Consider the following 23,832-nt stretch of genomic DNA (forward strand, 5'->3'; position numbering starts at 1 on the left):
CTTGTTACTGGGCGTGCTTGTTACTGGGCGTGCTTGTTACTGGGTGTGCTTGTTACTGGGCGTGCTTGTTACTGGGCGTGCTTGTTACTGGGCGTGCTTGTTACTGGGTGTGCTTGTTTCTGGGCGTGCTTGTTACTGGGCGTGCTTGTTACTGGGCGTGCTTGTTACTGGGCGTGCTTGTTACTGGGCGTGCTTGTTACTGGGCGTGCTTGTTACTGGGCGTGCTTCTTACTGGGCGTGCTTCTTACTGGGCGTGCTTCTTACTGGGCGTGCTTCTTACTGGGCGTGCTTCTTACTGGGCGTGCTTCTTACTGGCAGAAAAGTTGATATGACACAGAAGAACCTTTCATCTGGAAGACGTTTCGCTCGATTTTTAGAGCACTCAGCTCACACACTGAGGTCCGTGGTTCGATCCTCGGTACGGCTGGAATCATTAGGACGTGTTTCCTTAAGACACCTGCTGTCCATATTCACCTAGCAGTAAACAGGTACCTGGGTGTTAGTGGACTGGTGTGGGTCGCATCCTGGGACAAAAATGACCTAATTTGCGGGAAATGTTCAGCATAACAAGCGGCTTTCTATATAGTAGTATGTCATTGATGTCAGCCATGGTCTGTATACCTTGTACATGTACTGGTAGAAATAAATATATTATTATTATACTACTACGTAGAAAGCTGCTTGTTATGCAGAGTATTTCGGGCAAATTAGGTCAGTTTTGTCCCAGGATGCCACCCACACCAGTCCACTAACATCCAGGTACCCATTTTATACTGATAGGTGAACAGGGACAGCAGGTGTCCTAAGGGAATACGTCCTGATGTTTTCCAGCCGTACCGGAGATTCGAACTCCGGACCTCAGTGTGTGAGCTGAGTGCGCTAGCGATTGTGCTACAGAACACCTAAACAGCTCTCTGAACCGAGCAGGATTCGAACCCATGGGAAGCCACTGGTGAGCTAGCACTGACTTACCAAGGGTTCCAACCTCATTCCACCGACTGATGATGAAACACCTCAGGGTTTCAGAGACGATCTTTCCATTTTTATGAAGATAAGATAAGATAGAGAGATAAGATTTCGTTCGGATTTTTAACCTCGGAGGGTTAGCCACCCAGGATAACCCAAGATGGAGAAATATAATAAAGGTTGAACATGTAACCAGTAGAAAAATAAAAAAATGGCCCAAATATTCTCAGTCAATCGTTTTTGTCGTATATTATCGTAAATATGTTTTCCTGACATATTTTAAATCCTGTTATTAACCTTACTCGTCACACTGGCCACCATGACACTACACCCACATGTTAGATCATGGCACCATCAAATACATTTGCTTCACTCTCATCTCCTCCCAACACCACCATAACGTAGCTAAAAAATAAACAAAACCACCATTAAGAAAATGTCAAGAGAGGTGGAGAAGCAGCAGCAGGAGGAGGAGGAGGGAAGGTCAGGCCGGGCAACCACTGCCAGTCCTCCATTATGCTGCGCTCGCCAGACCTCTAAAAAATGTAGTAGCAGCAGCAGTAGGGAGGAGAGGAAGTCCCTCCATTATACGGGAGCTAGCCAGCCTTGCCTAAAAATGTAGCCGTGGTTTTAATGGCTCCAAAATCTGCGAGGGACAACTTTTTTTTTTTTGGCCTCGACGGCAATTGCGTCTTGCGTGTCTGGCTGCATTTAAACCCCAGCATTGTTATTAATTAAGTGATATTTATTAGCGCATGTAATGTTTTGATACCTGGAAGCAAAGGAATAATTTAATAACGTTTATACTTGTAGAATAAAACGAGATCTTTTGTTACCACAATAACACTGAGAGATCACGTTGAAATATGGAGAGTAAGAGTAGGGCAAGCATGCTGGGTTTTGAGCTCGGTGGGTGGGTGGAGCACACTGGGTGGGTGGTGGGAGCGCGCTGGGTGGATGGCTGTAGCACGCTGGGTGGGTGGGTGGCGTATACTGGGTGGGTGGAGCACACTGGGTGGGTGGTGGGAGGCGTGGGTGGGTGGGTGGGTGGGTGTGTGGCGTAGGGTAGCGTGGGTGGGTGGGTGGAGTATACTGGGTGGGTGGAGCACACTGGGTGGGTGTGTGGCGTACACTGGGTGGGTGGAGCACACTGGGTGGGTGGAGTACGCTGGGTGGGTGGGTGGATACGCTGGGTGGGTGGAGTGGGTGGGTGGTGGGAGCGCGCTGGGTGGGTGGGTGTAGCACGCTGGGTGGGTGGGTGGCGTACACTGGGTGGGTGGAGCACACTGCACACTGGGTGGGTGGGTGGAGCACACTGGGTGGGTGGGTGGAGCACACTGGGTGAGTGGATGGAACACACCGGGTGGGTGGATGTAGCACACTGGGTGGGTGGGTGAAGCACACTGGGTGGGTGTAGCACACTGGATGGATGGAACACAGTGGGTGGGTGGATGTAGCACACTGGGTGGGTGGATGTAGCACACTGGGTGGGTGGGTGAAGCACACTGGGTGGGTGGATGTAGCACACTGGGTGGGTGGGTGAAGCACACTGGGTGGGTGAAGCACACTGGGTGGGTGAAGCACACTGGGTGGGTGGATGTAGCACACTGGGTGGGTGAAGCACACTGGGTGGGTGGATGTAGCACACTGGGTGGGTGGGTGAAGCACACTGGGTGGGGGGATGTAGCACACTGGGTGGGGGGATGTAGCACACTGGGTGGGGGGATGTAGCACACTGGGTGGGGGGATGTAGCACACTGGGTGGGTGGATGTAGCACACTGGGTGGGTGGATGTAGCACACTGGGTGGGTGGGTGAAGCACACTGGGAACTTAAACCCGGTGATCAACAGTAATATTCAACCTACAACCATAAGAACCAAAGGTCTAGTAGCTACTGCCTAGTTATCCTTGTAACAATGAAGAGTGAATATAGGGACGGAAAGGATGGGTCATGCAAAGGATAAAAACACAAAGGAGAAGAGTGTGTGAGAGGTCAGAGGTCTCTTAACGTTACCATCATCCTGTCTTGAGATCTTCAGCACCTCGGCCTCGCTAGGTCGTTCTTCTGGGGCGCTGAGAGTCAAGGCTGACAACTAAATTTATGGTTTTCTAGATAGTATTGCAGACTTTACAGTGATTTAATACTTGAATAAACAGTGTCAAGCATGCACTGTGAGTCAATGATCGCTCTAACGTAAAATGATCCTACTAGTTTAATGTGAGCTATTGTGTGTGTGTGTGTGTGTGTGTGTGTGTGTGTGTGTTCGTGTGCGTGTGCGTGCGTGTGCGTGTGTGTGTGTGCGCGCGCATATATATATATATATATATATATATATATATATATATATATATATATATATATATATATATATATATTTATATTTATTCAACAAGTCGGCCGTCTCCCACCGAGGCAGGGTGACCCAAAAAGAAAGAAAATCCCCAAAAAGAAAATACTTTCATCATCATTCAACACTGTCACCTCACTCACACATAATCACTGTTTTTGCAGGTGCTCAGAACACAACAGTTTAGAAGTATATACGTATAAAGATACATAACATATCCCTACAAACTGCTAATATCCCGAACCCCTCCTTTAAAGTGCAGGCATTGTACTTCCCATTTCCAGGACTCAAGTCCGGCTATATAAATTAACCGGTTTCCCTGGATCCCTTCACTAAATATTACCCTCCTCACACTCCAACAGCTCGTCAGGTCCCAAATATCATTCGTCTCCATTCACTCCTATCTAACACGCTCACGCACGCCTGCTGGAAGTCCAAGCCCCTCGCCCACAAAACCTCCTTTACCCCCTCCCTCCAACCTTTTCGAGGACGACCCCTACCCCGCCTTCCTTCCCCTACAGATTTATACGCTCTCCATGTCATTCTACTTTGATCCATTCTCTCTAAATGACTAAACCACCTCAACAACCCCTCTTCAGCCCTCTGACTAATACTTTTATTAACTCCACACCTTCTCCTAATTTCCACACTCCGAATTTTCTGCATATTTACACCACACATTGCCCTTAAACAGGACATCTCCACTGCCTCCAACTGCCTCCTCGCCTCAGCATTTACAACCCAAGCTTCACACCCATATAAGAGTGTTGGTACTATTATACTTTCATACATTCCCTTCTTTGCCTCAGTAGTTAACATTTTTTGCCTCCACATATACCTCAATGCACCGCTCACCTTTTTTCCTTCATCAATTCTATGATTAACCTCATCCTTCATATACATATACATATATATATATATATATATATATATATATATACATATATATATATATATATATATATATATATATATATAATGTCGTGCCGAATAGGCAGAACTTGCGATCTTGGCTTAAATAGCAACGTTCATCTTGCCATAGACAAGTGAAAATTTGTGTATGCAATAATTTCGCCAAAATCATTCTGAACCTAACGAAAAAAAAATATTTCACTGTGTTTGTTTAGTATTAAATTACTGTAAATAAATCTAAAATATATTTAGTTGAGTTAGGCTAAAATAAATTGCTCTTATAATAAGGTTAGGTAAGTTTTCCAAGATTCTTTTGGTGCAAAATTTAAAATTTTTACATTAACCTTAATTAAAAAAATATATCTTTAAACGTATAAGAGAAATTTTTAGAAAGGACTTAATTTTAAATGAGTTATTGCTAATTGACCAGTTTTACATATTCGGCACGACACACACACACACACACACACACACACACACACACACACACACACACACACACACACACACACAATGGTTGTAGGTTTACAGCTTTTGCTCCAATTTCTGGTCTTCCTTGGCCATCCCCAATTTCCATAACCTTGCATGTACTGGGTATTTATTTCTAGTAACCACTTGCATGACCACATGCAGCTTGTGCAGATCACACTGCAGCCTTTCACGTTCTCTTTCCAGACACAATATCTCCGATTCATAGCAGTGCCTGCCCTGTACTTTTTGCTTCCTGCTAAATTTTTATCCTGGTCTTTTGTACGGTAGTGTCAAATTTCTTTACAATGAAAAATAAGCCTTTCATCCGTTCCTTTTCGGCCTTCCTTGTTACCTTGCGTCTGTTACCTCGCGCGCGCGGGCGTAGAGCAAAATATCTAAGTGTAATGTGTGGAGCGAAGGAGAGAGGTGATGGAGATGGATTGATGGGAGGAGGGGGGGGGGGCTGAAGGGAGAGAAGATTGAGTGGTTGAGAAGTGAGTGATGGACTAACACTGTGGCTGGCACTGACGTTGTTGTAGTTGAGAGGCAGGCAGGTGCAGGCAGGTGCAGGCAGGTGCAGGCAGGCAGGTGTAGTCAGACAGGTACAGGCAGGCAGGTACAGGCAGGCAGGTATAGTCAGGTATAGGCAGGCAGGCAGGCAGGCAGGCAGGCAGGCAGGCAGACAGACAGACAGGTACGCAGGCAGGCAGATGCAGTCAGGCACATACAATTAGTCAGCAGCCAGTTAGTCAGTCAGTTCAATGGAAGGTACGGGACAGCTGTATATATGAAAGGACTTGGAACCACCAAAAGAACTGGTCCAGTTAAAATCCTATTCGAAAAGGGCAGAAAATAATAAACTGTAAGAAAATACGGAAGAAAACTTTGAAGAGGACACTGTGGAAAAAAGGCAAGATAAAACCAAATCTTTTCAATTTGTTAAAAAGTAAACTAAACGCTAGAGATAAAACAAGGAACAAAGGAAAAAAAACAAATTAACTGGAGGTGTTAGACTCTTTCTCTCTGACTTTTTTCTGAGAGACGGCTTTATTACACCGACTTTGAATACACTTCCTGTAGCACTCCTTACCGACCTTACTAACTCTTCTTATGATATAATCTTCACCCTTTTGGGTTTAGTGCTTAGCTACGATAATAATAATAACTGGCGGTACCGAGGCGGCAAAGTATAAGGCATTAAATAGTGAGTTACAAAAGAACATATTTTAATATAAAGGTTTTAAATTCCACACAGGTGAAACGATAGATAATAGATAACTAGAGAAGGTAAATAACTTATTTATGGATACTGATAAGAAAAAAAGTCACCAGGAGCAGATGGAATGTCGCCATGGAATTAAAAAGAATATACAGAAGAATTATGTCATGTACATAAGAATTTTTATAGGTTATTACCTCACGAAGGTAAGTTAGCAAGACGCACGAAAGATGGCGCACATTGTATCAATATTTACAACCGGGGGTTGGGAAAACTAAACTACAAGCATGTTGTCTTGGTATGTTGCAACATTAGTAACAAAATAATTTTAGGAAAGTGAAAATCTGACAGTCTTACTGGCTGACTGCGTAATAGACTGGCTGTCAATCAGGCCGGACTGCTGTGTGACTGGTCGCTGTCTGTTAGTTGGCTTGCTGTGTGGTGCTTGCAGGCTGATTTATCTTGGCTTGCTGACAAGCGGGCAGGCTAGCTGAACCGATGGTTAGCCAGCTAGTAGGTAGGCTGGCTAGATTGCCTGCTTGCTTGCTGGCTGGCTGGCTGGCAGGCAGCCTGCATTTCTGCCTGCAAATCTGTGCTGGGCAAATGACTATCGCCTCTCCCCTGTCAATAGGAATCCAGAAAAGTTAAGAGATAAAGTTGAGGACAACGAGGGGAGGGTGACGTCCAGGGAAAAAGGTGGCGTTGAGAGTTGTGGAGAGAAGAGAGGTGGGAAAGTGGAGCGGTAAAGACCCCAATAAGTCACTGACTTTTTTCGGGGTTATACTAGGTAATTTACACACGTTACTAGCTATGATGATTGTACTTGTGTGTATCTGTACCTAAATAAACTTATTAAGGATATGGCTTTGGGGGCAAGGAAGGTGGGGTGGTGAAAGGAGATGGGTGTCTGGATTTAGGGGAAGTTCTTGCGTGCTGGAAGAATAGTCATGGAAAGTGGGCCAGCTGGACGGTGATTGAAAACAAGAATAATTCTCGAAATTAATGTTTTCGTGCATAGATTCTATATTAACTTCAATAGCTGTTTTGAGATATATTTTATACATTTTAATGCCGATTGTATAATATAAAATCATGAATATTTTAAGTCTGTATTTAAAAATTCTCTCAGCACTTTTAAAAAGTGCTGAGATTATTTTGAAACTCTGAGATAATTTTAATTTCAACATTTCCTTGTATTTTTACCGATGGGAAATAATGCCAGAACTGGAAAGTTCATTACGTGCTTGTCCAGATTTCATGGTTTAATTTCACGTGGGAAAAACATATTAACAGGTGCCAGAAATGTGTTTAGGCTGATGAAGGCAGAGAGAGTAATGGGCAAGTTTAGTGCCTTCCTGGAGGCACTGTGCCTCGTAGTTATTTTAGCCTGGACCAGCGGTTTTAATTAACTGTTGCTGCTAGCAAGAGCTAGATAAATGTTGTACCTATGTAATCCGAGCATTTAATAACTATCACATACTGATATATGTGATAGTTCTATATGTGTGTGGATGATAGTATCTATAAAATATTACTAGTGAACTCGATAGTAACGGCAAGATATGATAATAGTACCAGTAGTAAAAGTTGTAGCATTCGCAATAGAAGTGACAATGGTAGGGAAAAACGTTGTCTCGGGTCATCCTGGCACAGAAGTGTCATTTTTGTCATGTATGCCGCAGTGAGCGGATGTTTGGATACTGTGGTGACCCAGGCCCCTGCAGCGTCTGCACTGCGGAGAAGCGGTGATGGTACTCACTCAATAATTGTCCAGTGTGATTTTTTTTGTTCAGGCCACAAGGATAAAGGTCTTTACTAATGGGTTTAAAAGCGAAGTTGGTGGTGGCTTTGATGTAATTGCTGGTGAGGACTCTAATTGTTGAGTTACCAAACGAGCTGTGTGTTAATTGTGGAGCTCCACGCAGTCCTCATGGATAAGAAATTCTCGTTTAAAAACACACGTGAGCATGCATTAAAATATATTAGAAAGCGTTTCGATCTTGGGGACCTTGATCACTGTCGCTCACGTGTCTTTTTAAACCAATTTGTCGGTATCAGTTACCAAGGTTTATACCCAAAGAAGTTCTCTTGGTGTCTGGGTCATTTGGTGTCCCATAAAACGAACGGGCAGATACCGAGGCGAAGTACGTTATTATGAACTAGTTTTAATAACAGATTTCTTCTTCAGTGATAGCATGAGTCACACACACACATGTCCTTGACAAGCAGCAAGCCTGACGAGCCCTATAGACTGGAAAGAAAAGTTATGTAGGGTTTGGCAGGACCTGGGTGTTTGCCCCTTCCTTCAGCTGAAATGTGTGCATCAAGACTGTTGACTGAAGATCTGGTTCAAAGCTCTCGCCTAGAGTCATCTGTCTGCAGGAGTTCCTGGTCTACCTTCCCTCCTTTCCCATTCCATCTCCTCTCCTCTATGTAAACAAATAACTCACACGTATGAGAGAGAAACTTATGGCTACGTTATAGTCCAACTTTTGAACCGACGTTTTGGACTGAAACGTCGTCGTCCTGTACAGGTTATTTGTGTATTGTTCCAGTCACGGTATTGTGCCTTTTTTGGTTCCTCTGTGTCTCGCAGCTGAATATGGAATACATTTTAACTGTTTGCCCCAAGACTTAAGCCTTTTCTCTTTTCCGTTTTTATATATAATTATCCGGATGTCTATAGGGATTTCAGGAAACTTTGACATTGATTATTTAATGAGATTTTAACTGATGCTGGTTATTTAAAATTGATGTGACAGTAATTGTTCATGTTGTGTACTTTATTAATGATAGATTTTTTTTTAAGTTTCCGTAAATGTTAATAGGTGATTTATTGTTACTGCCAAGAATAATCTGTTCGGCTGTTCTTTACAGTACATATCTACCTGCTTATAACACTCGACTAACACGCAGGTTGCTATTTACTGCTGGTAAACAGGGACAGCAGGTGCAAGGAGAATTGCCCATACGTCCCACCAAGCCCTGGTATCGCTTAAGTCTTCATTATTTCCTAATGAAGATAGACTTTTGTTGCCCATCTCTGAACCTTCTCCATTTTGTCTTCATCTATTATATAAATTTAGGAGCGACAGTGAGCCGCAAATTAGAGGTGAGGTCTGACAAGAGCATTAACAAGGATCCTAGATTTTGACGCGAATTTTTTTACTCGCAATTATTAGCTATGAAAACAGACACTGTTGTCTTGGCTGCTTGCATCTATATAATATTTAACATATTTGATGTCACTGCCAGCGCTGAATGACCCTTGTGAGTTTGGCACTTTAGTTTTGATTGTAGTAATAATACTTGAGGTCACTGTTAATGGTCTCTCTGAGACCTTTGTTCACTGTTAACCCACAGTCTGGAAAGGCAAGATTAGAAGACGTTTTGACTCACCCTGGAACATCATCAGGTCGTGGGTCTAATGGTCCAGAATGGGCCGAAATGTCGACCGCATTTTGCTCTCCAATCTGAGTTCCTTCGTGAATTTTCAGTGTCTGGGGAGATAAATAATATAAAATACCGATACGATGGAAAAATAGACAAAAATGCAGTATAATGTGATCCTTTATTGACAACATTTAACCCACACAGTGAACTTTATCAAGTTACAAACAGATCTACCTGGGCAGAGAGAACACAGGTATGTATAGGGAGCATGGTGACGTGAAGTCAGGCAGGGAATGCTGAGAAGAGGTTGGATTTAAGAAAAACTTGCAGACCCTTCTTAAGTACAACCCCTTGTCACCATTCTTAAGTACAACCCCTTGTCACCATTCTTAAGTACAACCCCTTGTCACCATTCTTAAGTACAACCCCTTGTCACCATTCTTAAGTACAACCCCTTGTCACCATTCTTAAGTACAACCCCTTGTCACCATTCTCCACCTGAGCCTTCATCACTATGCTCCATCTACACAATCGTGTACTCCCCACTCAGACAGATCGGTTTGTAGCTTCATAAAGCCCACTTTGTGGGCGAAACGTAGTCAATAAATGATTGCATTTTACTGCGTTTGTGTATTTATCCATCAGTGTCTTTACAGCAACACACTTTACAGTCTTCCTAATATATTACATAGTGGGTTTCCAAACATTGTCGTATGCAGATTGTATTATCTTACTCTTATAAACATTGAGATTCATCGTCGAAGCCTTCGAAAACTGCAAAATGTTGCAGGTCCATGAATGCTTTCACATACACACTGCAACAGATGGGCGTTTTTTCTCCAATTTTGTGTCAGCCACGAGAGAAGGGAGGCAAGGGGAATAGCGTTATGAAAGGCGGAAAGGGATAGGGGGAAAAAGAGGATGTGAAGTAGAGAATAATGGAGGTAGGTGAAGAGAGGAAAAAACGGCAAAAAGAAAACGAGAGAAGTAATGAAAGAAGACTGAAGGAAGCGTCCAGGATAGGAGGTAAAGATAAGAGAAGGAGAGGAAATTTAGTGCCATTATACGGGTATAATGTTTTAATTTCGGTGTGGTCAACCATTCAAAAGGTGCAAACTATTATTAACGAATGAAGGGTGATATTATACGGGGTAAGAGAGCCTTAATAGGTGGATTGGGCCCTGTTTTTGAGGGGCAGGCTATTCTTAATGGATGCCTGGCACTATTATATGGGTTTAATGCACCGTTATAGGGATTCATGACATCGATAAATGGAGTTAGAAAATCATTATAGGGACTCAAGGTACCATTATAGAGGTGGGGGCGAGAGGCGGAAGGCAGATAGCGGGATACATCCAAGCCTCCTGTTACAGCATCCTCGCTCTTTCTCCCTTACTCGATCTCCCTTACTCGATCTCCCTTACTACCTCTACCTTACTCCCTCACCCTTACTCCCTCACCCTTGCTCCCTCACCCTTACTCCCTCATCCCTATTTCCTCACGGACAAACATCACATCAAAGGAGGCAGAGAGCAATTGCCATGGTTATCCAGGCGTCAAGAACGTCTTGTGAAAATCATGTCCTATCTCTGTGTGACTGTCTTGTGACTGTGTGATTGTCTTGTGACTGTGTGACTGTCTTGTGACTGTGTGACTGTCTTGTGACGGTATGATAGTCTTGTGATTGCATTATAGTCGAATATATGATATATTTAGAGTACCTATACACGTGGTATTCGTCAATAAATTACCACGGGTTACAGGTAGGCGTCAGGTCGTGCAGGTCAGCGGTGCCAGACAGTAAAACTTTCAGCCTCGTGAAATAAACAAGACTGTCAGTAAAGGTGAAGCTACCAACGAGGCGAAGGCTTTCTTAAATACCCCAGAAACACGCTAGCTCGTCTAAAAGACGGATTTCCTCCCGCAGAAGTAAGAGAAAGGGAGACATTAAACACCCACATCACGGACTGAACACTGTGTGTTCCCTCGCTGAGTCATTGAAGAACTTCAGAGTTAGCAAAGTGAATTGTGGGAGTTAGTAGCAATTGTTGCAACACTATGACTGGAACATGCAGTTAGGATGCTGTCTTGGGTGAAGAAAAGATACAGTTACAAGTGTTAACTGGGACAACGTTTAGTTACCACCTCCCTTCCCAGATATTTTAACAGAATGATAGCGTTAAAAAAATTGTTATATTGACAAACTTAAACAACAATTCCATCTTTTTTCTAAGTAGGATATATCAGTATTGCAAGTGTGAAAATTGTTCAGTAGCGACTTTCTCAAGTCATCGACGGATATGATGTCGGTTTTCTTAACTATTTATAAATAACAAAAAGGCACAATACCGTGACTGGAACGATACACAAATAACCCGCACATAAAAGACAGAAGCTTACGACGACGTTTCGGTCCGACTTGGACCATTGACAAAGTCACTTGTGACTTTGTGACTTTGTCAATGGTCCAAGTCGGACCGAAACGTCGTCGTAAGCTTCTGTCTTTTATGTGCGGGTTATTTGTGTATTCTTAACTATTTACAAATTGACGAATGCAATAAGTTCACAGTAAAGAGGTGATACCACGATATGCAAAGCAGCCACTGCGAAAAAATGGAGAATTTAAAGCGCTTTCGAGATGTCTCACATTATAAAGGAACTGTAAAAATAACAGAATAGCAGAAGACATATAAGGATGAGATTACAAGTTGAAGAATGAGACATTTGTGCATTTGTATTAAAGGCTTTGTGGTGGGTAACAAGTGTCTCATTAACACTGATGCCAAATCTGGGAATGGTTTTGTATCAAGTTAACAAGAGTGTAACTACACATAATAGCTGGAAGAACCTCCCCTGGTTAAAGTACACCAGCTTCGAAGATTTGAAGCAGAATGAATGAGGCGCATATAAGTTATAAGCAAAAACCTTGGAAGAAAAAAAATATGCAGACAAACACTTAAAGGTGCCCCTTCCAGGCTATCTAATGTTGAAGAGGAGGTCATTCCAGACACGCCTTCCATACTATAAGGTTCCACCTTTACCGACATGATGAGGACAGGATATATACAGTGAGGTGTTTGTAGATGAATGGTTCGTAGATGAATGGTTCGTAGATGAATGGTTCAGAGAACCGACATGTTGATAAATTAGACACATGTGCAACTCTTGGGTATCTTTATTGAGGAAACGTTTCGCCACACAGTGGCTTCATCAGTCCATACGTAGGAGAAACTTGAAGAACAGGAGGAGAATGAGGTAATCAGTCCCTAAACCTTGAGTCGATGTGTTCAGTCCATCAATCTTGAATAGAATACGGCATATCAGCGGAGAAGCAGCTTATAAACCGTATGGCAGGAGAGGTGCAGCAGTCATAGGTGGTGTCACATTTGTTCAATGTGGAAGTAGGTCGTACCCAAGAATTAGTCAAGCGAAGAATTCCTAAGTATTAAGATACCAAGAAGTTGCAGTGTCTGACAGGTTTGTAGATGAATGGTTCAGAGAACAGAGAGGTATAAGTCTCTTTGTATGTACTCTTAGAGTTTAATCCCTAAAATGGGGGTCAAAGTAAAATATTCCTGTCTGGTGATGAGCAGGTGATATTCAGTCTTAATGACTTTGTGTAGTCTCTAGGCTTTAAGCCCAATTAACCACCCAACCAACTTGACGAGGCACGCCTATATTCATTACACATAACTAAAATTAATAATTGTAACAATGATAAGAAAAAGTTAAAATCAATCCTGAATCGCCTTAGATGGTTTATTGCTTTAATTCTCTTAAGTTTTACACACTAAAGCTTAACCTTTTAATAGTTTTCAGTATGTTTGAGTTAGTTTTATTGCATAAAATCATTTGTATATCAGCTGTTTTGCTGGGCGATTCTTAGCACCCAAAATATGTACCATGTATGTGTGTGTGTGTGTGTGTGTGTGTGTGTGTGTGTGTGTGTGTGTGTTGAGTCAGCTGCTGGAGGGAGCATTAACTACAGTATTTGTGTTTCAGACTAGCAACGAAGGGATCTCGGGCCACACACAACCTCTACTGGAATGACCGCTCCTGCCTCGCCTCAAACTACTTCATCTGCGAGAAGCCTGCACCAGGAGGTAAGATAGGGATGGGTAGGATATAAGAGAGAAATCAGCGCCTGAAGGTTAAGGGAGGGATGGGTAAGTGACTTGGAGGACACCTGCATCTGGAGATAAGTGATGTGGGAGATGCCTGTGCCGGAAGGTAAGGATAAGTAATATTTGAGAGAGAGAATGGGTAGGTAGGTAGGTAGGTAGGTAAACCAATTTTATTTGCCTAATTAAATTCCCTGCATTTTGTAAGTACTTTTTCCACGATTTCAGAGTAATTTCAGCATGAATTGAGTTGTTATACACATCAGTAAACCAAATTTGCCCTGGATGCCGCTTACAAAACTCGGCTAATTCACAGGTAGTTATATTTACTGCTAAGTGGGCAGAAGCAGAATGCATTAGGAGACTTATCTATACATCTCTCTGGGAAAACTAATCAGAATAATTTAAGCTGAAAACTAAAGCACTAAGCTTGGCAACGTTAAACAATTTTTTTAAGGGATAGAGCTTAGGTTCTCCCCGAGTAAATCTTTATAAGGATTCCACTATAAAAAACCATTGTTTCAACGACTTTCCTAATAATGAGTACTATTTTTTTTTACCAGTGAAAGTCTTGATATATTAAGAGTGTGGGTTCTGTGAGTCAATTTACTCTGGTATGTGTGAGTGACTTCCAGAGACCCACAACACTAGTAATTATTCTCCCAGTCTTTGTGCTTCCAGTTGAGTATAAGAACCCTTGTGGAAAATTAACCTGTACATATTTATGAGTAATCACTACGTAATTCTCTCTTTCCTCCCCTCCCTTCCTCTCTCTCTCTCTCTCTCTCTCTCTCTCTCTCTCTCTCTCTCTCTCTCTCTCTCTCTCTCTCTCTCTCTCTCTCTCTCTTTCTCTCCACGCACGCACACACACACACACACACACACACACACACACACACACACACACACACACACACACACACACACACACAAACACACGCACACGCACACGCACACACATACACACACCCCTAGCAATCAGCGAAGAGGCGGGGCCAGGAGCTGTGACTCGACCCCTGCAACCACAAATAGGTGAGTACACATGTAGTCCCAATTTTTAAAAAGGGAGAGACATGAGGCACTAAACTACAGACCTGTATCACTAACGTGTATAGTATGCAAGGTCATGGAGAAGATCATCAGGAGGAGAGTGGTGGGGCACCTGGAAAGAAACAAGTGTATAATTGACAACCAGCACGGTTTCAGGGAAGGAAAATCCTGTGTCACAAACCTACTAGAGTTTTATGACAAGGTGACAGAAGTAAGACAAGAGAGAGAGGGGTGGATCGACTGTATTTTTTTGGACTGCAAGAAGGCCTTCGACACAGTTCCTCACAAGAGGTTACTGCAAAAGCTAGAGGATCAGGCACACATAACAGGAAAGGCACTGCAATGGATCAGAGAAAACCTGACAGGGAGGCAAGAACGAGTCATGGTACGTGACGAGGTGTCAGAGTGGGCGCCTGTGACAAGCGGGGTTCCACTTGGTCAGTCCTAGGACCTGTGCTGTTCTTGGTATATGTGAACGACATAACGGAAAGGATAGACTCAGAAGTGTCCTTGTTTGCAGATGATGTGAAGTTAATGAGAAGAATCAAATCGGATGAGGATCGGACAGGACTACAAAGAGACCTGGACAGGCTACAAGCCTGGTCCAGCAACTGGCTCCTTGAGTTTAACCCTGCCAAATGCAAAGTCATGAAGATTGGGGAAGGGCAAAGAAGACCGCAGACACAATATAGTTTAGATGGCCAAAGACTGCAAACCTCACTCAAGGAAAAAGATCTGGGGGTGAGTATAACACCGAGCATATCTCCTGAGGCGCACATCAATCAGATAACTGCTGCAGCATACGGGCGCCTGGCAAACCTACGGATAGCGTTCCGATACCTCAGTAAGGATTCGTTCAAGACTCTGTATACCATTTACGTCAGGCCCATACTGGAGTATGCAGCACCAGTTTGGAATCCACACCTAGTCAAGCACGTCAAGAAATTAGAGAAAGTGCAAAGGTTTTTAACAAGACTAGTCCCAGAGCTATGGGGATTGTCCTACGAAGAAAGGTTGAGGGAAATCGGCCTGACACACTGGAGGACAGGAGGGTCAGGGGAGACATGATAACGACATATAAAATACTGCGCGGAATAGACAAGGTGGACAAAGACGGGATGTTCCAGAGATGGGACACAGACACAAGAGGTCACAATTGGAAGTTGAAGACTCAGATGAATCAAAGGGATGTTAGGAAGTATTTCTTCAATCATAGAGTAGTCAGGCCGTGGAATAGCCTAGAAAGTGACGTAGTGGAGGCGGGAACCATACATAGTTTTAAGGAGAGGTATGGTAAAGCTCATGGGGCAGGGAGAGAGGACCTAGTAGCAATCAGCGAAGAGGCGGGGCCAGGAGCTATGAATCGACCCCTGCAACCACAAATAGGTGAGTACAAATAGGTGAATACACACACACACACACACACACACACACACACACACACACACACACACTGCAGGACACCAAACACCACCAGGGTAAATGACTCAGGTAGTAACGTTATTAGAGTGTATTAACAAGGTGCCTCGCCAGTGTTATGGATGGTCTTGCCAATATGCAAATTATCTCAATAACTGCACGAACCTGCGTAATATTTCGAAGGTCATTGTTGTAAAGGCGTCATTCCCTCAGAGTAATGGTCTATTACTGTAGTTAAGGGGAAGCGCTTAACCCGTAGGTCTCGTACACTGCCGGGGAAATGCGAGGCAATAAAGTGTGATCCAAGGTTGGGGAGAGTAGCTCTAATCTCTTGGATCAAAAGAACATAATACTCTAGCGTATATTTGCCGACTAATTAATGAGGCCTGTGTATCAGCCGCTGCCAGAGGCTGTCCGCCTGTCTACATAATTTCGTTATTTTCGCTTAACTGCATGCAAATGTAGTGTAATTTATGGTAATGTAGTGTAATTTATGGTAATGTAGTATAAACATTGTTTGGCTTATATCGTTGATTATTATTATTATAATCAAGGGGGAAGCGCTAAACCCGGAGGATTATACAGCGCCTGGGGGGGGGGATATGTGGAAGGTATTCAGGCTTAATTCGGGGAACTGGAGCACAGATCCAATTCCCTAAATCAAGAGCCCCTCACCAACATCAAGGAACCTTCCTTGAGGGGATATATCGTTGAGAGATAGACACGTTCACACATTTCGTTTTTTAACGAGTTTACTTGTAGGAAAGTTTGCCTTGAAGGAGTGATGTTGTGTGACCCTTGTGAGTTTAGCGCTTAGTTATGATTATGATAATAATAACTTGAAGGAGTGATTTATTCCACAATAAACATATTGCCACAGAAACATCTACCACCTGGGTGAAACATCTACTACCTGGGTGAAACATTTACCACCTGGGTAAAGCATTTACCACCTGGGTGAAGCATTTACCACCTGGGTGAAGCATTTACCACCTGGGTGAAGCATTTACCACCTGGGTGAAGCATTTACCACCTGGGTGAAGCATTTACCACCTGGGTGAAGCATTTACCACCTGGGTAAAGCATTTACCACCTGAGTGAAGCATTTACCACCTGGGTAAAGCATTTACCACCTGGGTAAAGCATTTACCACCTGGGTGAAGCATTTACCACCTGGGTGAAGCATTTACCACCTGGGTAAAGCATTTACCACCTGGGTAAAGCATTTACCACCTGAGTGAAGCATTTACCACCTGGGTAAAGCATTTACCACCTGGGTAAAGCATTTACCACCTGGGTGAAGCATTTACCACCTGGGTGAAGCATTTACCACCTGGGTGAAGCATTTACCACCTGGGTAAAGCATTTACCACCTGGGTGAAGCATTTACCACCTGGGTAAAGGAAAACGAAGAGAGAAAATCCGCTGCAACTTGTATATATTGTTCAAACTTCGTGATGTTACGACCTGTGCACCTCAGATCTCTCGTGGAGTTATGATAGCCATGATTTTGAGATCTTTGCATAAGTTGGTAGACAACAACCATCTAGGAGGGTACTACCCGTCCTGTTATGTGTGTCAGACTGGAAAGTCTGGTCAAGGTATTTCACTCCTGTAGGATTGTTGGTCTTTTCGCAGGATGGAGCGTAAGTAAACTTTACACACTTTTACTCACATTCAGACTTTACGTACTTCTACTTACATTCACTAAACAGTTATATTTACTGCCCTGTCTTCCTTAATTCCTAATTATAAAATATTAAATTTACAATTTAGGGAGTCTAGCCTGAGATCGAGTCATGGAGATAGTGGTCCTCGGAACCATTAACAAATGTATTTAGCTAGGTGAAGTCTTGCCAGGACTGCTACTACTACTGCTGGTACTGGCGCTGCTGGTGCTGGTGCTGGTGCTGCTGGTGCTGGTGCTGCTGGTGCTGCTGGTGCTGCTGGTGCTGCTGGTGCTGCTGGTGCTGCTGGTGCTGCTGGTGCTGCTGCTGGTGCTGCTGCTACTGATGTTACTATGCTGGAATTGTTTCCCAGACTGACTGCCTAAGCTTGTTTGTTCATCCGTCTGCATATGCATAATTGCCTTTCCATCTGTTGGTCAGGTTTCATTCCCAGCACAATGGGGCGGAAAAGATATACCAGGGTCCATAAAACTTAATTTGCATATGAAAAGCAATGGCTTGAAGGGATAACATAGGATGTCAGACGTCTCTGGGTAAGGTGGCTGGTTCAACGGCGCTGATGGAGTTCTCTATTTTCAGACTGTTTCTTCAGTGTTTTTGAGCATTATTGTCCTCTGGTAGTGTCGTTGGTCTCAGTTAACGAAAAAAATAGTGGTTTTAATCAAACAGTAATTGTATTTCTGGTCTTCGTCCTTTCATTGCTATCGGTATTGGCCAGAAGTCTCCCACATGAACATACCAAGGAATGGGTGGAATTTCGACCCATTCCGAGTGAATCATAATAGTGTATGCCAGTTCGTAATATACTTCCACAGTCATACTATGAACAGATCATCCTTACCCTTGTCACAATGTGCTCATATTAACGTTGCCTTGGTAAGTATTATTTTTTATTAACATATCTGCCGTTTCCCACCGAGGCAGGGCGACCCAAAAAAGGAGAAACACTTTCATTATCACTCACTACACTGTCTTGCTAGTGGCGTGCTGACACTCTAGTTAACAAAAACTGCAACATATTAATACCCCTCCTTCAGAGTGCAGGTATTGTACTTGCCACCTCCAGGACTCAAGTCCGGCTAACCGGTTTCCCAGAATCCCTTTATAAATGTTGTTGTTGTTGTTGTCGCCTGTGGGGAGGGAAACGGAAGGCATTCAGGTATAACTCAGGGAATTGGAGCACAGATTCAGTTCCTTAGATCAAGAGTCCCTCAGTAGCATCAAGGAGCCTTCCTTGAAGAGCCTTGCTTAATAAATCGACTTCTTAGTTTGCTTATCATTAGAAATATTTTTTCACTAATTCATAGTCTCGTAAAAATCAATTTGTTTGCAGACGCCACTCCCTAAAGTTTTTTTTTAATTTTTGGGGATTAGTTAGTTATGTATTGTTAATAGACAATGCAACTTGGTCTAACTTGAAATGTTTCAGTTTTCTGCATGCAAGAAACACTCAGAAATTGATGCTTGGTATTGGTGTAGAATGAGACTGTGTTGCAAGAATGATACTGTGTTGCAAGAATGATACTGTGTTGCAAGAAGAGGCGCTCAGCATGTCTGAGATTTGTCTGGTTGTGCTAGGAGCCAAACATCTGTTGAGTGATTGTCCCGTTTATCAAACAGCACGTAGACCTTGTTTCTAACCTCGCCTTTAACGCCTTGATGCCCTCACCTTGGGTGCCTACACCCTGGGTGTCCTCACCCTGAGTGCCCACACCCTGGGTGTCCTCACCCTGGGTGTCCTCACCCTGGGTGTCCTCACCCTGAGTGCCCTCACCCTGGGTGCTTTCACCCTAGGTGCCCACACCCTGGTTGCCCACACCCTGGGTGCCCTCACTACAGACTTTGATATTTTAACTAAAACTGACTGTTGCACGTTTTTTTTTTTTACTTTCTCACACAAACTCTCCTCTTAATACCTGGTATCATCACCTCTTAATACCTGGTATCATCACCTCTCCTCTTAATACCTGGTATCATCACCTCTCCTCTTAATACCTGGTATCATCACCTCTTAATACCTGGTATCATCACCTCTTAATACCTGGTATCATCACCTCTCCTCTTAACACCTGGCATCACCTTTCCCCTTAATGCCTAGTATCATCACCTCTCCTCTTAACACCTGGCATCATCACCTCTCTTAACACCTGGCATCATCACCTCTCCTCTTAATACCTGGTATCATCACCTTTCCTCTTAATGCCTGGTATCATCACCTCTCCTGTTAACACCTGGCATCGTCACCTCTCCTCTTAACACCTGACATCATTGTCAGTGGAACGCCTTCCAACTGAACATTATTATTATTATAATCAAGGGGGAAGCGCTAAACCCGGAGGATTATACAGCTTCCAACTGAACAAAAGAAATTAATGGAAATAAATAAATAAAGAAATAACTTAGGAAAAATGAGAATAATGATTTGAGAATTTTACTTAAAATTTAAATATAATAAAAAAAATGGCCTTCAGGTCTTTTAGTTGGGCAGGAGTAGGTATGGCCCTGGATAGTTCCTCTGATGTTATTTATGTAGGTTATCCTGGGCAGATGGTAACAATCCGATGTTCTGGAATCTCCTACCACTTGGATGGAGCACAAGTAGAATAGGTAAGGGCCGGTGGTAGTAGAATAATGTTAATAAGTATTATTAACACACGTCTTGCTCCTTTATCTGGCGTCTATCCTGGAAGACCACGCCAGGAACAGAGCTGGTAATAAGAAAAAAATAAACTGGTTACCCATAGTCATGATAATATAACATTTAAGAAAGAAAAAGAATGATAAATGCCAAAATCAATACTGGTAACCAGCAAACAAAAGAAAAGAACAAACAGTAATACTCCTGGTAGATCACCCTACCTGATTAGGAGAAGAGTGGAGGTGAAGTGACTCTCCAAACTTCAATCCACACCAGGTAAGGTCAATATTACCAGGAGTAGAAACTTTAACAAATCGGACACCAGGAACTAGTTTTGCCCCAGCCCGCCAGAGGGGGGGGGGGGTGCGCGCGCAACGTAACTCGCTAATGGTTCCTGGTTGCCCGAACAACCTTAACCCCACTTACACCTACTTTTCCCTCACAATCATCACCTCTCTTCTTAACACCTGGCATCATCACCTCTCCTCTTAACACCTGGCATCATCACCTCTCCTCTTAACACCTGGCATCATCACCTCTCCTCTTAACACCTGGCATCATCACCTCTCCTCTTAACACCTTGCATCATCACCTCTCCTCTTAACACCTGGCATCATCACCTCTCCTGTTAACACCTGGCATCATCACCTCTCCTCTTAACACCTGGCATCATCACCTCTCCTGTTAACACCTGGCATCATCACCTCTCCTCTTAACACCTGGCATCATCACCTCTCCTGTTAACACCTGGCATCATCACCTCTCCTCTTAACACCTGGCATCATCACCTCTCCTGTTAACACCTGGCATCATCACCTCTCCTCTCCTGTTATTGTATACTAAAAAAACAATAAACCGGTAATGGTCTTTTTTTTCGATTCTTTTCTGCGTGAATATAATAACTTTGGTTGGTGTCGTCTAGACACGGTCTGTGTATCCGTAACAAGACGTAAAAGTGTACTTGTCGACATTGAAAACTCTTGAGATTTTCCTTCTGCAGTTTATTGAACTTCGTAGAGGAGTCGTGTGAGTGTGTGTTCTTGTGTACATGTATTGAGCTCTACCTGAGAGGATTTTTTTTTTTTTTTTTTTTTTTTTTTTTTTTTTTTTTTTTTTTTTTTTTTTTTTTTTTTTACTCCCATGCACACCCCAATTACACACAATCGTTCTCTCTTGCACTTATCACTCCCCCACGCACATGCACACCAAACCAACATCTTTCGTTTGGCAAGCCCGTTTGGTACCCCCCCCCCGTTTTTTTATCTAATGCTTTACACAACAATCTAAACCCACTTCCCCCCCCCGTCACAACTCTAGCAACTCCCCAACAGTTATGGACCTGTAACCCTCAGTGAAAGCTCCCTCCCATCTCCTCCCATAAATTCCCCGATTCCTATTCATTGTCCTACAAAAAATCCTCGCTAAAACTCTTTTCCTCGTCTCCCCATAATCCACCCCTCTCATTCCCCACGATATGTACACGAAATCCACCATGATATAAGCTACTCCCCGTGCCACATTCTCCCCCACCCCCCCTATATCAAGACTCAGCGCTCTCAACACTGACACCCCAGTTCCTCCTATCCTCCTGACCACTTTCCCCAGCCATTCCCTCACACTCCCCAAAAAATCGCAAAAGTATACCACGTGATAGGCTGTTTCCAACTCCCCACATAACCCACACCAACCCTCCTCTACCACACGTCTGTTTCTGAGGACTGATCCAGTAGGCAGAATCCCATGTAAAAATTTAAACATGATCTCTCGCACCCTGGGCCCTAACTTTAGTTTACCGAACAGACTCCATATAGCTCCCCATGCATACATCGGGAACAGCCCCTCAACTGGGGCCGTCTCCTCTACCCTCAATATTCGATATAAATCCCTCACCTTTAATTTGTCTGGCTCGCGCGCCCACAAAAGTGCCCTCAACAAAATCTCACACTCCCTCCATTCCCCACCCACATACATTCCCCTCAAAATATCATGTAACCTTTGCATGCATGTCCCCCTCTGTCCCCCTAATCTTTTCCACTCCCACCTGACAAAAATGCATTTCACCCTCCTTCCCAGGTCCAACAGACCTAAACCTCCCTTCCTCACCGGCAAAGTCACCACCTCCCTCTTCATCCATTCACATCCTGAGCCCCATAAGAACCTAAAAACACTTCTAAGGATACGAGTAATGTCAGCTCTCAGCAATGGAAAAACTGCTGCTACATACCATACCTTACTGTACAGCAATACGTTAATAACAATCGCCCGTTGCAACAATGTCAAGTGATAAGACCGCAACATCCCCAACCGATGTTCCACGCGTTCCACCATTCTCAACGAATTCGCCTCCCTAGCCTCCCGTATGGTCGCTCTATACGAAATGCCACATATTAATAACTGACCTTCCTGCCTTCTCACCACATCACAGTCCCAATCAACTCTGTCTCTCCACTCCCCTAGCCCCATGATCTTTGTTTTCTCAACGTTTACCGTCATGCCTGTCGCCCCTCCAAACATGCCAACCACCCCTCCCAACTCTCCCAATCTTGTTCCCTTCCGGACTAGGAGTGTCGTGTCATCCACGTAACCTACCACATGATGCCTAATCAAGCCCTCCCTCGACCCCTCCCCACCACACACTCTGGTCTCAACCAACCTATAAAATGGATCTTGCACACATGCGAATAATAACTGTGATAGCGGGCATCCCTGCCTCAAGCCCCTTTCCATGTTCACCACACCTCCCACACGTCCATTGATCTGAATTCTCGCTTTTGCCCCTTTATACAACGTTTCAACCCACCCCACAATCTCATCCCCAAAACCTTGTTTGTTAAGGATCTGTCTTAAACCCTCCCTTTCCACCTGATCATAAGCACCCTGCCAATCAATCGCCACCATACCCCCTCCTTCCTGCGTCCCCTCAAAACTCTCAACAAACCCCTTTAGAATTCCGTGCCCCATGACCATCGACCGTCCTGGCAACCCTAGTTGACCTTTTGAAACTACACGTCCCACCACACATTTTAACCTATTCCCCAAAATCTTCGCGAACAATTTATAGTCCGCACACATGAGAGTAATCGCCCTGTAATCCTTAAGTGTACTCTGCCCCTTACCCTTGGGCACAAGCACTACGACCCCTGTACTTTGCTTCTCGCCCAATTCTCCCCCATCTTTCATTCTGTTGAACAGCGTTACTAAAAAATCCCTTAACAGATCCCAATGTTTTAAGTAAAATTCACTTGGTAGTCCATCAATACCTGGTGCTTTGCCTCTGCACATGTCTACAAGCGCTCTCCATATCTCCCCCTCTTCAATCTCCCCACCCAAAGCTTCCCTGTCCTTACTCCCCAGAGCTTCGGGCTCTACAGCACACACCCCATCAAGATCCTCTCTATTAACTCCTTTACTTTTCCAATAATGCCCATACCACGCATCCGCGAATATACTCATCACCTCCGTTGTTTTTAACACCTGCCCCTCCCTAAACCCTTTCACCTCAGTGTGCACTTCCAAATCTGCTATTGTGGTCGCTGTCCTCCTCTGCTGTTGTCTCCTCAACACACATGCCGATGGCTTATCCCCCCAAAGCACTTCCTCCACACC

General features: G+C 43.8%; 1 protein-coding gene across 15 annotated transcripts in view; it reads left to right on the top strand.

Moving 5' to 3' along the window:
• LOC128699018 (uncharacterized) overlaps nucleotides 1–23,832 on the top strand; it is a 657,033-nt gene that overhangs the window by 438,055 nt on the left and 195,146 nt on the right. For all 15 annotated transcript variants that reach the window (XM_070096843.1, XM_070096846.1, XM_070096852.1 and 12 more), the window contains one exon: nucleotides 13,313–13,413. In XM_070096843.1, coding sequence (XP_069952944.1) covers nucleotides 13,313–13,413 — 101 coding nt within the window. The remainder of the gene's footprint in view (nucleotides 1–13,312; nucleotides 13,414–23,832) is intronic.

The sequence above is a fragment of the Cherax quadricarinatus genome, chromosome 55, assembly GCF_038502225.1.
Source record: "Cherax quadricarinatus isolate ZL_2023a chromosome 55, ASM3850222v1, whole genome shotgun sequence".
NCBI classification, from domain to species: domain Eukaryota; kingdom Metazoa; phylum Arthropoda; class Malacostraca; order Decapoda; family Parastacidae; genus Cherax; species Cherax quadricarinatus.